This window comes from Phalacrocorax aristotelis, chromosome W (genome assembly GCF_949628215.1).
Source record: "Phalacrocorax aristotelis chromosome W, bGulAri2.1, whole genome shotgun sequence".
Classification (NCBI taxonomy): domain Eukaryota; kingdom Metazoa; phylum Chordata; class Aves; order Suliformes; family Phalacrocoracidae; genus Phalacrocorax; species Phalacrocorax aristotelis.
In genome coordinates, this window is record NC_134310.1 from 14,940,507 (window position 1) to 14,957,993 (window position 17,487).

At 40.5% G+C, this 17,487-nt stretch overlaps 1 protein-coding gene across 6 annotated transcripts in view; it reads right to left on the minus strand.

Annotated features, from left to right (window-relative positions):
* Positions 1-348: 348 nt before the first annotated feature.
* Positions 349-17,487, minus strand: part of LOC142049872 (nipped-B-like protein) — a 172,029-nt gene continuing 154,890 nt past the window's right edge. For 5 of the 6 annotated variants that reach the window (XM_075078011.1, XM_075078007.1, XM_075078012.1 and 2 more), the window contains 10 exons: positions 17,218-17,308; positions 8,981-9,154; positions 8,256-8,446; positions 7,358-7,465; positions 5,798-5,998; positions 5,256-5,402; positions 3,493-3,788; positions 3,009-3,183; positions 2,212-2,397; positions 664-1,645 (listed from right to left, as the gene is read on the minus strand). In XM_075078011.1, coding sequence (XP_074934112.1) covers positions 1,280-1,645; positions 2,212-2,397; positions 3,009-3,183; positions 3,493-3,788; positions 5,256-5,402; positions 5,798-5,998; positions 7,358-7,465; positions 8,256-8,446; positions 8,981-9,154; positions 17,218-17,308 — 1,935 coding nt within the window. In that variant the 3' untranslated portion in view covers positions 664-1,279. Of the gene's footprint in view, positions 1,646-2,170; positions 2,398-3,008; positions 3,184-3,492; positions 3,789-5,255; positions 5,403-5,797; positions 5,999-7,357; positions 7,466-8,255; positions 8,447-8,980; positions 9,155-17,217; positions 17,309-17,487 lie in introns of all 6 variants that reach the window. The other variant, XM_075078010.1, reaches the window with a different exon arrangement.

Sequence of the window (17,487 nt, forward strand, 5' to 3'; positions counted from 1 at the left end):
GTCAATGTAGTCAAAACAAATGCTTCTGAAAGCTTTCAATAGCATTTTTTCAATTTACAAAATGTGAAAACATCTTTCAATTAGTAAAAAAAATAGGCTAATATACAAAGTTTTTTTAAAAAAATCATTAGTGAAGGAATGTAGCGTAACTACCCAGATTCATACCCATTCACTCCTCAGATACTGGTAACTATCCTCCTTTTCACACAAACCTCTCTATATTAACCCAGAGAAATGCATACATGGCCAGTTAGCCCAAGCAGAATAGTCATTCAGTTTTCCCCAAATTAAAACTATCATAAATTACCATTTGGACAGTATTAGAAAGAAATTGAAGCATACAAGGAGTAAACTATAGGTTTTTTTTTTATATCAAAATGTACTCTTGAAAATGTGTTTGGCACAGTGCTAGATCATATAGTTAATACTAAATATTGCAGGATACAATAAAACCCTGGAGTTAACCTGTGTTTACACCCTTTAAGGGATAAAAATAAAAAGATACCAATTATTCAGAAGTCAGCCTATACAAACTGTATAAACAATATTTTGTCTTGTTTTGAAAACCACTAATATAGTAAAGTTTACATAAAAGACTTCAAAAGAATATAAATGGATTTAAACAGATCTTTACAATAAGAAATTCAAATGGAAACAGACAAGTAACAAAGAAGTAAAAAAATTTATTGCAGTATTCATTCCACCAGATTTGCTGGGGATCCCTTTTCTTGTATTATTTCAGGGTGAGCTAATACATCAAAATCTACATTTACAAAAACTCCTCCTGCAGATAGGTCATAGATACTGCATGCTTTTTTTTCTTTTCTTTTCTTCAACAGAATAAATTATATATCCAGGAGATTCTGCCATTTTACAGCCTGGAAAAACAATGCTTCCCTGGAAACTGGGCTAAGCTAAAGAAAGCCATCCGCTGCTAGGTTAAACTCCAAGAACACTTTATTAAGAACATTAACAGACTAATTTCCAACATTCACTTGTTTATTTTTTTAAACAGAAAGGTTTTTTTCAAGATATAAACAATTTTTTGTTAAACTATAATACAGTGGGAGTAAAAATGAACTGAGAAGTTTCTGCTGCACAACAGCGAAGGAAGCTCCCACATAAATGTTTATCAAACATTTCCTTCTTTTTTCCTGTGTCCCAGGTTCCATTCTTACTCGTCATTTAACTGATTTTTTTTTTTTTTTGCCAGGAAGTTGATATTTCAAATTTTTCTGTTATTTCAATTCCTGTAAATTTGGCTGCATGTACAAATTCATTAGCTGGAAGTTCCATCCTTGGCAGCATACAGTGATCGTAAAGTCTGCACAACTTTATTAGTCAGCTTATTAGCACTTGTTAGAGCAATTTTTTTGTAAATAATGTCTGACTCCTTAATAGTGTCTACCCAAGGCACCAGTTTGCGGCCATCACGGCGCTTAGCCTCAGTCCAGGAGCCACTGTAGGAGCCTGCCATCCACTGAACACTGAAGCCATTGCTGGTTTTCTGTACTACTCTTGCAATTTGTGGTCGGTCTTTGTACTTTGGACAGCAAATAGCGATGACATCCATGACATCAACACTTTCATTCATCTGTGCTGCCAACTCCGTAGAGTCTGAATTTCGTTTTGACCTTCTCAATGACTAAAACATTGGGGGGAAAAAAGACCAAGTGTTACACAAGAGAACTTTAGTGAAATTATTGCTTTTATTGCTTTTAATCCCTTGACGCCGGGAGTTGGGATTTCCCGGCACACATTCCATTGCCGGCAATGAGACGCACCGCGACCGCCAGCGCCAAGGGGTTAACATATCCTTGTAAAACCACATACTCTTAATTTGTACCCGTGTCTTTATCTCTTATTGGTATATAAAATTATATATACACACAAATCATAAAGCTACATAAAAACTTGGCAACAATAAAAAGGATAACACACAGTACATTCCAAAGGAAAATTAATAAATTTTTATATGGGATAAATCTCATTTTCTAGTTTGTGTTGGTTTTTTTTATTGTCTTTTCTGTTAAACTTTCTACAAAAGTTGTATAAACGGTTAAGTAGAGAATCTCTATCTACAAAATGCTTTCTTTCATGTGGATTACATTACTTGGTGTACATTTAATATAATAGACTGACATTTATAAGCACATAAAAATAATTTTACGTAATACGCTGCGAAATACGTTGACTCCTCCTCCGCCTCACCCCTGAAGTGCCTCCTCCTCTATCCTCCCCATCACTTTCATCATCCTCTGTCTCAGCTGCATTGTTTTTAGGGCTGCCTCCTCCAAGCAGTGAGGTAATTGCTTTGTTCCGAGCATTTGTGCTAGCTGACACCTCTCCATCTTCTTCTTCTTCATCAGGATCCAAATGTTCCATAAGGAGCTTGAACTATTAAAAAAACCAGATCAGTCCACATTCTAACTTTAAAAACAGACATTCATATCACACTATATTAAATAAAAAACAAAAGAAAAGATAAAGAAACAGAGTAAAACAAATGGCAGACAACTTCAACAGCTTGTGTTTTGTTCTACAAACTTTTTACTTTCATTTTCTAGTAGAAATATAAGAGTTTTCTTCCTGTGTTTCCAAAATTGCAAGTTTTCTCTAATTAATATTTTAAAGGGGGGGTGGGGGGAAGGTAAATACACTAGATCTAGTCTCTGTTCCTATGATGGAAACAGTCAGGGATAAAGTGAACAAGTTATATGGTAGAGGTATACAAGATGGATACCAGAAATTAGAAAATACTCTGTAAATATTAATATCCTTTAGTTGAAATTCATTTTTATTGTGTTTACATTTATTAGAAGACTTTGAAAGATAATCCTGCTAAACATCCTGAAAAGAAATGGTGAGTTATCAGTATATCGCATAAGATTACCAGGAACTTAACATTTTGAAATGTTCATCCAATTCATCAGCATCTACTTTCAAGGTTATACTGTGTTACCTTGTTTGAAAGGATTTCAGATTTTCTGCAAAGCAACTTTACTTACATCTAAGTACTGTTTTACTATACTCCTCTTCACTTCTTCAGTGATCTTGGAATGAACCATATCACTCTGCAGAAAATCCAGAGTTTGTTTTGGATGGAAATGAACTCCCGTCTTCCTGTTTATCGCTTTGTCATACACTTTTGCAGATTCAGATGGAGAATATTTCTGAATTTTACTGTTTAAAGAAAACAAAAAGGGAAGAGCTTTTAAGGAAAGTCCAAAGCAATTTCAAGGAAAAGCTTTTAAAATCTTCAATACAAGTAGTTATAATCATATACAATAGACATCCTGGTAAGAAATGAAATCATTGCTTTTTCTAAGCCAAAGTATCATTACATTCAACCTATTACATTTATGCTTTTTCTCTTATACAAATCTATTGCTATAACAATTATTAACAATCAACTTTAAAACAACTTCCAAACGTAATCCTTACAAATAAATCACTAGATAATAACGTGGCCTATTATCTAAATATCCTTACCTATCAGAGAATCCACAGAGGTTCTTTAAATGCTGTTTCAGCATCAAAAGTAATAATATGCCTTGGGAGACATTTGCAAATTCAATTAAAGGAGCTGAATTTTCTGGTAAACATTTCATCACAGCATTTATATCATTTTCTTCATCAGAATCTGAATCAGAGTCTACTCGTTTCCGTAACCTCCGAGGCTTAGAAGCTTCCTCCTCACTTTCGCTCTCACTACCACTGTTACTGTCACTCTCTGTCTCCTCATCTGATGAAGGCTTTCTTTCCTTTTTCTTGTCTTTCACCATAGACTGCAAGACAGAAGTTAACACACATTCCAAAATTAAGATAAGTAGCATCATGTATGTTTCTAAAAAAATCTTTCCAAAATCATTATTGGCTTAAATTAGGAAGAATTGCCTGAACAATGTTATTAATTCATAACTTGATATTCAAAGATTAAAATTATTTATAGCAAAAAGATGCTGAATTATAATGCAAGGCCCCTGAAAAATTGATCCAAAGTCCACATTTTTTTGCAAGGTGGTTACAGAAGGAACTGAAGCAATAAGTACTCCACTGGCATGTTATTCTTAAAAAGACTGCTCAAGTTTGTTAGCAGAGACAGTAAAATGCAGTAGAAGGCCAAATATATAATATATCAGGAAGCAAATTCCATTTTTTGTTTCACCTGAATATAATTTTTGTGTTACATATATTTCCATATGTACTTTGGTACAGACTAGTCCAAGCTGGTTTTAATCCTTGTCTCTGTTAAAATTCTGACACTAATTACACTGCTGACCAGAGAAACCCTGAAGTCATCATATATAGTATTACTAATAATCAGATCTACTACTTGTAGAGCTACAGAATTTCACACTTGCATTATTACTGCACATAGTATGATTTTTCATAACACAGAACTTAAGATGTCCTAAGTAGGATTCTCATCCTCTGTGTGCTGGTGTTACACACTGGTCCCCCCATCTAAAGAATGTACTGTCTTTCTAGCAGATTAAAAGTTGACTTTGGTAGGGTGAGAATTCAAAGCAGTGAACTTTCTAGGTATCAACTCTGACTTGTACTTACTAGTCGGATTGGAAATTCTAGAAATGGGTTTGTTTCCTGACAGTTTGGACCTTCTACTGTTAAAGTTGTCCAGGAAATGAAGACTGAAGTCTTTCAGAAACAGAGACCTTTTTCTTACAGGGTTGTGTATTGCCATAACAACAGATACTATACCATTATTGGGGTTCTTATATGCTACCTTAAGAAAATACATATCGTGAACTCTTTTCTTGCAATAAACAATGTATTTAAAGTCTTCCAGGCGACACGCATGCAACTGCCATCAGCTACTTGACAACAAAAGAAACAGCAAACTGGATTTTATTATTAAAATTATACGAACAACCACAACAAAACCAATATTTCATTATGATTCTGTGTTCATGTACTTCCCACATGCATGCAATGAATATTAATTCCAATTAATTCAGCAATATTAGGGAATGATATAGATTTAATGTTAAGATTTCAAAATTTGTAATTCTTTTTTAATAACGTAAGCAGCAATGTAAGGAAAGTTTTTAACTAGTGTCTACCAGATGCAGGCCAGAACAGAGAGGGTTGTTTGCTTTTTAACTACCAGTTACAAAGCAACGCTACTGGTCCATATCATAATAATGGTACTGTACTCACTGAAAACTTGACCAAATTATAGAGAAGCTTATGATGCCACCATAATAAATATACTAAAATATAAATGCACATACCTCTTTAAACGACTGTAGTAGGTTGCTACCAGAAACCGAGAGTGTAATGTCTATGTGATGCATTATAAACAGTGGCTCTTCCTGTGTTTGATAAGGAAAACAGGCTAGATTGTCTGCTATGTACAAGAGCATATTCACCTCTGTTTTCTGGAGGTTAAAAAAAAAAGTTACATATAAATATACATACAAATATCTTAGATTTATACACTTATCCTGTGTTCCTAAGTCTAGAGCAAAAACATGATCACAAATTTTATTCTACATACCCCCCCAAACAACATGTATTTATGCAAAATTTAGTCATACCTGAAGATACATTTTTTCTGATCAATCTAAACTGAGTACAAAAAGGTACAGAATGATGCAAAAGTAACAAGTGAATTCTATTATATAGGTAAACACCTTATATTACAAAGTAAAACAAAGTACCTTAGGGAAATAAGGTTAACAATTATGTCATAAAAATACATTGTAAAAGAAGAATTTAAGCTTGTAATGCTATATTTTATTTTATTTTTAAGTTAAGGAAATGTGATGCTTACTGCAGTATCATCAAAGAGGTTGAGTAAAGAAATTAGAAACGCTCGTCTGTGTTGACGGTTCCCTCGGATCATGGAGTATAGGTGTGAACACAATGCACTGGATGATTCATCATGTCTAAAACCTCTTACAGGATCTTTTGGGCAGGTACTGATTGCCTGTTGTACCTGGTAAGACATCTTCATACCAGCCACTGCTTTCATCTAAAATGGAAAAGTATTTATTTTTATTTAAACCATTGCTTTCAAGCAGTAAAACTGAAAGTGGAAAATTAAACAAATGCCTGTCAACAAATTGCCAGCTCGTTTTTTAGCTTATTTCCTTTTAAGTAGATGCTCATCTGAAGTTTAACTTTCAAAAATGCACTGAGGTGCACTACTACCTTTTGAGTTGGCAAACAGATTAAAACAGGTTTTGTGGCAGAGACCAAAATGTCTTGTGAACTGCTTTCACTGTAAATTCTATGTTAGAAACATACAGCTAATTTGTTTACCCACTGCAGCCAGGTATTAAAATTTAAACAATATTCAAGAATACTGAAATGTTTTCATACATGAACAGAATATTCTACCAAATGTGTATACTTGATGTCACTTGTAGTGAAACCAACAACTGAGTCCATATTAGTACAATAGGACTGACAAACAGAAAATGAGGGGTTTTGCATATATTTCGTAGTTTCCAGCTGATTTTACTTACTTCAAGGCTCTTGCTCCAATTTCAGAACAAACAATCTCTAGCTAGGCTGCATATCCAACTCTCCTCATGCCACCTCTGCTTCTATTCAGCGTAGTTGTCTCTTCATCTATACATTGTCTTAAATCCCAGCTGCCTACATAGCAAATTTAATCTGCTAGCCTTCACCTACTGGATTAGGTATCTGTTTGGATGCCATGAACAGTGCAATGCTCCAATTTCAGTGGAATAGAATCATATTTGGGAAGTCCCACAATGTAGTACACACACTGAACCAAGACTGGGGCCTTCTGAAATAAGGAGAGGGTGCTGCAGCTCAATTTCAGATCTTAAGCAGAACTAATGGAACTACACCACAAGTCCTCACTTAGCCCTCAGATCTTCCTTTCAGCAAGATCCCTCAGTTCTTAATCTAAGCAGAAGGAGCATAGGAAGATGTTACAATTTATAAAGCCTTGATGCCTTAACATTCTAATACATATATACTAAGGACCTTTACTTTTACAAGGTGGTCTCTCCCCTAGTCTACTGATACAGGAAAATCATTGCTAAACATTATGAAACAGCTGTCCTTACCTCTTATCAAATAAATGCTCTTATGCACTATTCAGTGAGGAAAACACTACTGCGAATTATGAATTAAAGGAAATTTTCGACTGGAAGAGATGCTTCAAATTATTATATCCTTTCTATTTCTAAGAACAGAAATCTCCAAACAGGGAAAAGAGTCAGGATCTTCTTTACAACTGCTTACAGTTATTGTTTATTTGTTACTTTATATTTTTTTTCTACAGCTGAGGACTATTCAAGTGTTAAGTCAGAGAATGTAACAGTATTTCGTAAAATGATAAATTAGAATTACTTACGTGAATGAACCCAGCATATTTTTTGTCTATTTCCACCAACTGCTGGTCAGCTTTGTTTCGCATAGAGGGCTCTGGATCTGTGCCCATAGCAATTAAGTACGGCACGCACTTGAAAAACAAATGACATTATTCTTCTGAGTCATTGTACCTCCTCTTTCTCACTCTTTGTTCTTCTATTACACTGTTGTTCTTTTTATATTCTGACTACTACAGAAACTAGAATAGGAAGCTCTATGCAACTTACTACCTGGCTACTTTTTGCAAGCAGATAGTACAAAATACACAAGAGACCAGCATTATAAATGATAGAAGTTGTGTGAGGTTTCAGGTAGTATTTCCATTTCTCTCAAACTCTAAAGTCAATTTACACTACAAAAAAATGCCATTTAAAAAAAGAAAACACCACTTATGACTAAACATGCACAATGGCTGTGGTATAAAAAAATAATTACAAAAATATTGTGTAAGCAAAGAATAATAGAGATGATAACTGAAGTTCTGACATTGACTCTGGAATTTCATAGTGTTTGGAGCACATGGGGACTGAGGTGGAGGCAAGCTCACACAGTTTTCAGGATAAAGAATCAAATAAAGAAAACAGCTTGGCATACACCTGAATTTTCTAAATATAACAGAAATATGATCCAATGTACATTTGTAAGTGCTCTTTAGGCCCTGGCTGGGCTTTTACATCTTGATCCAAAGACAAGAAAATACAGCATTTGGAATCTCATTGGCTAAAAGAGATTTCAAAATATGCTTTCGGTAAAGGCTCCTTGCTACAATAAGAAATTACTGTAACATAGCTGGAAGAGGAAAGCAAGAAATGTATTTAGCAAGCATAAAAACCTCTGAAAACCTGAATAACAAAACCCCCCATCATAAAAGTCTACCATACCTGAACAGGATGGATGAGACCCTGGTTTAATGTCAGTGCAATGACATTTAGAGCAAAGTGGCGTACACTAGACTGGGTATGAAAGAAAGCCTCAAGGACCTGTTTGAGATATAGCTGCATGATGGAACTACTCATCCCTGAGGATATATCACCCATTTCTTTCAGGTCTTCCTGCTTTGCTACTTTTTTCCCTGTAAAAAGGACAAAAGCAATTGCACACTCACCACAGTATAATCTTTGCCATTACTTGATGCGTACTGATCTTTAAGCTTTACGATACATACACATTTCAGCTGTCTTAGAATGGGTTTATGATCTCATGAAACATAGAACAGTCTGATGGCAAATATACTTAAAAAAACTAGACAGACACAACTTTAAAGTCTTGTTCCTCAATAAAGGTTTTAATTTTTAAAATTTCTTATTTTGTATCTGCAAATTAACCTTAGAGAAGATTTTGATAAAAACTATTACTACCATCCTTACAGCAATTATGCATTCCTAATTGCTTTCAGGATTTATACATCTTGAAAGTAAATAATAAGCTACACTTCTCAATATACCTATGCACATAATGAATTTTTGAAAATTATTCTAAGATACTTTGTGTACAATATTATAGACTAGATAACAATCTTAAGTGACTCAGTTCACGTATATAGTAGTTGTATGCAAGAAAGTTAGGTTTTGCATACCTCATTAGCACAAAAGAACTCAACACTTACAGTCTCTGTCTGCCTGCTGCATACGTGTATCCTCCTCTTGCAAATAGGTCTGGAGGTTTTTTAACACCTGGATTTTTAAGTTTACTGAACAGTTCTTATCTGAAAGAATGCTGTTGTACAGAGTCTTCACTTCCTGTTCGAACATTAAACTTGGGTGTTGTATAAACGCAAATCCTAGGAGTGGAAGAAAAGAGGAAATATTCCACATCATTATCTAGAAATTTTATTTCTACTTTTTAAGTTTTTCTTCAAAATAGAGGTATGAAATTTATCTCCTCTCAGTAGCATAGCTTTTTCTAGTACAAATAGCATTGCTTTTGCATATGGACACCATTCAAAGCTTATAAGGAGTTCTGTTAGCCGTGACAGTTCTATTAGCCATGACTCTGACAGATAAAGATGGGGTGCTGACCCAGAGAAGGTGCACTAAGAGTTATACAGGTCTGGAAGCATGTTCAGTGTACTGGTCTGTATCTGAATGACTAGAAGCTCTCCCAAAAGCAAGGGAGAAACACTGCCAAAAATTACCCATTGTTTTTATAATACATTTAGTGAAAAACATTCTGCTGAAAGACTTATTCATATGGAGGAAGAGCAAATGTGGAAAAACTAATAAATATCATGAGTATATAAAAATAAAATCTTAAAAGAAAACATAATGATCACGGAAAAATAAAGTTTCACAGAATCATAGAACACTTTGGATTGGAAGGGACCTTTAGAGATCATCTAGTCCAACCCCCCTGCAATAAGCAGGGACATCTTCAACAAGATCAGGTTGCTCAGAGCCCCATCCAACCTGACCTTGAATTTTTACAGGAATGGGGCCTCTGCAATATCTCTGGACAAACCAGTCCAGCACTTCATCACCCTCACTGTAAAAAAATTTTTCCTTATATCCAGTCTACATCTACCCTCCTTCAGTTTAAAACCATCACCCCTTGTCCTGTCACAACAGGCCTTGCTAAAGAGATTGTCCCCATCCTTCCTATAGTCCCCCTTTAAGTACTGAAAGGCCACTATAAGGTCTCCCTGCAGCCTGCTCTTCTCCAGGCTGAACAACCCCAACTCTCTCAGCCTTTTTTTTTTTATAGGGGAGGTGCTCCAGTCCTCAGATCATTTTTGTGGCCCTCCTCTGGACACATTCCAACAGTTTCATGTCCTTCCTCTGTTGAGACCTCCAGAGCTGGACACAGGACTCCAGGTGGGGTCTCACCAGAGCAGAGTAGAGGGGCAGAATCACCTCCCTCAACCTGCTGGCTGTGCTTCTTTGGATGCAGCCCAGGATACAGTTGGCTTTCTGGGCTGCAAGTGCACATTGCTGGCTCGTGTCCAGCTTCTCATCCACCAGTACCCCCCAAGTCCTTCTCCGCAGGGCTGCTCTCAATCCCTTCATCCTCCAGCCTATACTGAGACTGGGGGTTGCCCCAACCCAGGTGCAGGACCTCGTACTTGGCCTTGTTGAACCCCATGAGGTTCACAGAGGCCCACCTCTCCAGCTTGTCTAGGTCTCTCTGGATGACATCCCATCCTTCTGGCGTGTCAACTGCACCGCTCAGCTTGGTGTCATCTGCAAACTTGCTGAGGGTGCACTCGATCCCACTATGTCATTGATGAAGATATTAAACAGCACTGGTCCCAGTACAGACCCCTGAGGGACACCACTCGTCACTGATCTCCATCTGGACATTGAGCCACTGACCACTACCCTCTGGATGCGACCATCCAGCCAGTTCCTTATCCACCGAACAGTCCACCCATCAACTCTCCCCCATTTAGAGAGAAGGATGTTGTGGAGGACCATGTCAAAGGCCTTACAGAAGCCCAGATAGATGACATCCATAACTCTTCCCTTGTCCACTGATGCAGTCACTCCATTATAGAAGGCCACTAGGTTGGTCAGGCAGGACTTGCCCTTGGTGAAGCCATGCTGGCTGTCTTGAATCATCTCCCTGTCCTCCATGTGCCTTAGCATAGCTTCTAGGAGGATCTGTTCCATGATCTTCCCAGGCACAGAGGTGAGGATGACAGGTTGGTAGTTCCCCAGGTCCTCCTCTCTACCCTTTTTAAAGATGGGCACAATGTTTCCCTTCTTCCAGTCCCCAGGGACTTCACCTGACCGCCATGTCTTCTCAAATACCGTGGAGAGTGGCTTAGTGACTATATCAGCCAATTCCCTCAGGACTCTGAGATACATCTCATCAGGTCCCATAGACTTGTATATGTTTAGGTTCCTCAGATGGTCATGAACCTGATCTTCCCTTACAGTGGGAGGGGCTTTACCCCCCTGGACTCCATCCTGCAGTCCATCAACTCGGGAGGGGTGAGGAGAGAGGTTACCAGTGAAGACTGAGGCAAAGAAGTTGTTGAGTACCTCAGCCTTCTCCTCATCTGTTGATACTAGGCCACCATTCTTGTTCATTGCGGGGCGTGGGGGTGCTATGCTTTCTTTAGCCTTCCTTTTCTGCTTGACGTACCTGTAGAAGCCTTTCTTGTTATTCTTTGCATCCCTTGCCAAATTCAGCTCCAGCCATGCCTTGGCCCTCCTGACCCCATCCCTACACAACTGGGCAGTGTCCCTATACTCTTCCCAGGATACCTGTCCCTGCTTCCACTGCCCGTGCAGTTCCCTCTTGCTCTTCAGTTTGACCAGCATGTCTCAACTCAGCCATGCTGGTCTCTTCCCAGGACACCTGTCCCTTGCCTGATTTCTTATAGCTGGAAACTGAGAGGTCGTGTGCTCTATGGAACATGTCGTTAAAGTTCTGCCAGCTCTCTTCTGTTCCCTTGCCCTGAGGACTGTTTCCCAGGGGGTCCTTCTGACTAACTCCTTGAAGAGCTGGAAGTTTGCTTTTCTAAAATTTAGGGTCCTAACTATACTCCTTACTTTTCCCATATCCCTCAGGAGTGTGAACTCTGCCAATGCATGATCACTGCAGCCCAGGCTGCCTCCAGTGTTAACATTGCTGATAAGCTCACTTGCATTGGTGACCATCAGGTCCAGTACTGCATCCCCTTGGTTAGAGGTGTCTACCAAGTGGCTTCAGATTTAAGATTTATACCTCTCTCTGTCATTATTCATATACCTATTAAGGTCTTCTCTTGAAAACTATCTGAAGCATTCCCAAGACTGTTTCTGTTGGAATATCATAAAATCATAGACATATTAAGGTTGGAAAAGACCTCTAGGATCATCAAAAGTCCAACCGTCAACCCAACACCACCATGCCTCCTAAACCATGCTCTGAAGTGCCATGTCGACATGTTTTTTGAACACCTCCAGGGATGGTGACTCTACCACCTCTCTGGGCAGCCTGTTCCAATGCCTGACCACTCTTTCAATAAAGAAATTTTTCATAATGTCCAATCTAAACCTCCCCTGATGCAGCATGAGGCCATTTCCTCTTGTCCTATCACTAGTAGCTTGGGAAAAGGGACGAACACTCACCTCACTACAACCTCCTTTCAAGGTAGTTGTAGAGAATGATGAGGTCTCCCCTCAGCCTCCTCTTCTCCAGGCTAAACAACCCCAGTTCCCTCAACCTCTCCTCATAAGACCTGCTCTCCAGACCCTTCACCAGCTTTGTTGCCCTTCTCTGGACACGCTCCAGCAACTCAATGTCCTTGTAGTGAGGGGCCCAAAACTGGACACAGTACTTGAGGTGGGGCCTCACCAGTGCTGAATACAGGGGCACGATCACCTCCCTGCTCCTGCTGGCCATGCTTTTCCTGATACATGCCAGGATGCTGTTGGCCTTGGCCACCTGGGCACACTGCTGGCTCATGTTCAGCTGGCTGTGAACCAACACCCCCAGGTCCTTTTCCACCAGGCAGCTTTCCAGCCACTCTTCCCCAAGCCTGTAGCACTGCATGGGGTTGTTGTGACCCAAGTGTGGGACCCGGCACTTGGCCTTGTTAAACCTCATACAAATGGCCTCGGCCCATCAATCCAGCCTGTCCAGGTCCCTCTGCAGAGCCTTTCTACACTCGAACAGATCAAAACTCCCTCCCAATTTGGTGTCATCTGCAAACTTACTGAGGGTGCACTCGATCCCCTCATCCAGATAATTGATAAAGATATTAAACAAGACTGGCCCCAACAATGAGCCCTGGGGAACCCCGCTCGTGACTGGCTGCCAACTGGATTTAGCTCCCTTCACCACAGCTCTCTGGGCTCGGCCATCCAGCCAGTTTTTTACCGAGCGAACAGTACACCCATCCAAGCCATGAGCCACCAGCTTCTCTAGGAGGATGCTGTGGGAGACAGAGTCAAAGGCTTTCATAGAACCATAGAATGTCCTGAGTTGGAAGGGACCCACAAGGATCACTGAGTCCAACTCCTGTTCCTGCACAGGACAACCTCAAATTTACACCATGTCTCTGACGGAGTTGTCCAAGTGCTTCTTGAATAGCGTCAGGCTTGGCGCCGTGACTACCTCCCTGGGGAGCCTGTTCCAGTGCTCCACCACCCTCTGGGTGAAAAGCATTTTCCTAATACCCAACCTGTTGGCTCATGTTCAACTTGCCATTGACCAGAACCCCCAGGTCCCTCTCTGCAGAGTTGCTCTTCAGCCTCCTGTTCCCCAGTCTTTGTGTACATCCAGGGTTGCTATGCTCCAGGTGTAAAATCTGACACTTGCTCATGGTCAGCTTGCTGTCCACCTGCACTCCCAGGTCCTCCTCAACAGAGCCGCTTTCCAGCGGGTCAACCACTAACCCGTACTGGTGCATGGGGTTGTTCCTCCCCAGGTGCAGGACCTTATACTTGCTATTGCTGAATTTAATCAGGTTCCCCTTGGCCCAGCTCTCCAGCCTGTCCAGGTCTCGCTGGATGGCAGCACAGCCTTCTGATGAATCAGCCACTCCTCCCAGCTTGGTATCATCAGCAAACTTGCTGAGGTTACACTCTGTCCCTTCGTCCAGGTCATTGATGAATATATTAAACGGGACTGGACCCAGTACAGACCCCTGGGGAACACCACTAGTGACAAAACTCCATCCAGACTCTGCTCCATTGATCATGACCCTCTGAGTTCTGTTGTTCAGCCAGTTCCCAATCCACCTCACTGTCCACTCATCTAACCCACACTTCCTAAGCTTACCTATGAGGATGTTATGGGAGACAGTGTCAAAAGCCTTGCTGAAGTCAAGGTAAACAACATCCACTGCTCTCCCTTCATCTACCCAGCCAGTCACACCATCGTAGAAGGCTAACAGGTTGGTCAAGCATGATCTCTCCTTGGTGAATTCATGTTGACTACTTCTGATAACCTTCTTATCCTCTATATGCCTGGAGATGACCTCCAGGATGAACTGCTCCATCTCCTTTCTGGGGATGGAGGTGACTGGTTTAAAGAGTTCCCAGGTCCTCCTTGTTGCCCTTTTTGAAGATTGGGGAGAATTTGCTTTCCTCCAGTCCTCCGGCACTTCTGTTCTCCATAACCTTTCAAAGATGATTGAGAGTGGCTTAGCAACAGCATCTGCCAGCTCCCTCAGCACTCATGGGTGCATCACATTGTGGCCCAGGGATTTGTGAGGATCCAGTTTGCCTAGATGATCTCTGACCCAATCCTCCTCAACCAAGAAGTCTTCCTTTCTCCAGATTTTCTCTCTCACCTCTGGGGGCTGAAATGCCTGAGGGCCAGCCTTAGCAGTGAAGAACGAAGCAAAGAAGGCATTCAGTAAATCCGCCTTGTCTGCATCCTGTGTTACCAGGGCCCCCACCATGTTCAGCAGTGGGCCCACTGTATCCCCAGTCTTCCTTTTACTGCTGATGTATTTGAAGAAGCCCTTCTTGTTATCTTTGACACACATTGCCAGATTTAATTCCAAGTGGGCCTTGGCCTTCCTCGTTGCACCTCTGCATACCCTGACAACATTCCTATATTCCTCCCAAGTGGCCAGTCCCTTTTTCCACATACTGTGAGCCTCCTTCTTCTATTTGAGTTTTTCTAGAAGCTCTTTGCTCATCCATGTGGGTCTCCTGGCTCCTCCTGAGCTTGGAGGAAGTGGTACTTGAATACTGACCAGCTCTCTTGGACCCCGCTGCCGCCTAGAGCCCTCACCCATGGGATTCCTCCAAGCAGGTCTTTGAAGAGGCCAAAGTTGGCTCCCCTGAAGTCCAAGGTTGTAATTCTACTTGCTGCCCCTGCTTCTACCATGCAGGATCCTGAACTCCACCATCTCATGGTCACTGTAGCCAAGGCTACACCCAACCCTCACATCTTCAACCAGACCTTCTTTCTTAGTATAAGGGGTCTGAGGTTTAATTAAAATGAAGATTGACATGCTTACAAGCAACGAAAAAAAAATCTGAAGAATGCCTACTGATAGCCACCCATGTTTTCTCCTCTTCCCCCAAACTGATCACAGTTCAGTCTGTAATTACAGAATCACAGAATCCCAGGTTGGAAGGGACCTCAGGGATCATCTAAGTCCCACCTTTCTAGGAAGAGCACAGTCTAGACAAGATGGCCCAGCACCCTGTCCAGCCGACTCTTGAAAGTATCCAACGTGGTTGAGTCAACCACTTCCCTGGGGAGATTATTCCAATGGTTGACTGTCCTCACTGTGAAAAATTTCCCTCTCCTGTCCAATCAGAATCTCCCCAAGAGCAATTTGTGTCCATTCCCCCTTGTCCTCTCCAGGTGACTCCTTGTAAAAAGGGAGTCTCCATCTTCTTTGTAGCTACCCCTTAAGTACTGGTACATGGTGATGAGATCCCCTCTAAGCCTCCTTTTCTCAAGGCTGAACAAACCCAGTTCTCCCAGCCTATCCTCATATGGCAGGCTTCCCAGTCCTTTGATCATCTTGGTGGCCCTTCTCTGGACCCCTTCCAGCCTGGCCACATCCTTTTTGTATAGAGGGGACGAGAACTGTACACAGTACTCCAGGTGTGGCCTGACAAGCGCTGAGTAGAGTGGGATGATGACGACTCCTTTCTCTCTGCTGGCGATGCCCTTGTTGATGCAACCCAGCATCCTGTTGACCTTCTTGGCCGCATCAGCACACTGTTTGCTCATGTTGAGCTTCCTGTCCACCAGGACCCCCAGGTCCCTTTCCACAGAGCTGCTCTCCAGCCATTTAGAAACATTTCTGACGAATGCAACATTCTCAGCATCCATGAGTAAAGCAATCATGTCTATGGTTAGGAAGACAGCCCCTATCCCACGTGCAGTATTCTGTAGAGGACAATTAAATTAGAATGGACCTCAGTAAGCGTGCATCTTGATACAATGCCTAGAAAAACACCCAGCTAGTCTGAACACCATAGCATTGCTCCTGCAACAGAGGCAACTCTAAAGCCATTAATTACACTGAGCTGTCTGAAATAATTTTCTCACAGAGCATCAAGATTCAGCTTCAGTCCTTATCTTCAGAGTCCTCCCCTAGCCTGAGCCAAAGCAGGATATCTAAAAAGCCACTTAAAGAGCAGCATAAGGAGGCAAAATCTTGTCTATAGTTAAACCATACAATGGCAAGCTCACTCGCATGGGAGACAACTTTCTTTAGACTAAACCATAACCATGAACTGAACTCTTCCAGAAAGCAAGGCCGATCTGCCCACACAAGATTCTCTCATGTGTACAGTTTTTGTCCTTGAGCAGAGGATGAACATGATACAAACCACTCAATGACAGTTCATTTACTACTGCAAGTCACTGAGATACCATACTAATGCCTTCAGATAAAGAATCTATTTAAAATGGCAGTACTGCCAAAATCACAAAACAAACCGAAAAATTTAGACTATGACATCATCTCAATGCCTTGTGAAATCTCACAGAGCATCCCCCAGTTGGTATAAACTGCCAGAGTTTCCTTTACTCCTGTGGAATATCTGCCCCTACACTTGAAATTCTCAAAGTTTTTCCAGTGTTTTTTCTAGTTATTCTTTAACCATACCTTGTGGACTGAAAAACAAGATTTGGAGTTACAACATACTTGCATGTGGGGAAAAAAACCATCATCTCCATCAGTTTGGAAACCTGATGCTTTTTAAGACTTGGTCACACATCAAAAAGGCATTCACTGTCAAAAGCATCCACTCTGCTGCATAAATATGCAACTTCAAAATATCACTTTGACTACATTTCTATAGCCAGTTCTGAAATAAAACATGCAGTGAACTTTGATTTTAAACAAACTCCCCTGCCACTACACAAATAAATGAATTCCTACTGAAATGCATGGATTTTGACTGTAGCAGAATAATAAAGATAATTAATATTTCTTACCAAGGCCAATAATGGCTTTTGTCTGTACTTCTTCATCTGAATGCTTTGTAAAATATATCAGCAGTTCAAGTACTTTATCCTTAATGTTAACCTGAGGAAATTAAAACAAAAATAATAGCTATTTGAAGATGAAACATGTTTTTAATCTCTTATAAAAAGCATAAATAACAAAAAGGAGAAACACTGTCTTACTGCATGACCTTTGCAAAACCATGTATTTACAAACCAAAAAGATATATTGCATGCATTATGATAAAATACATAGCTTTG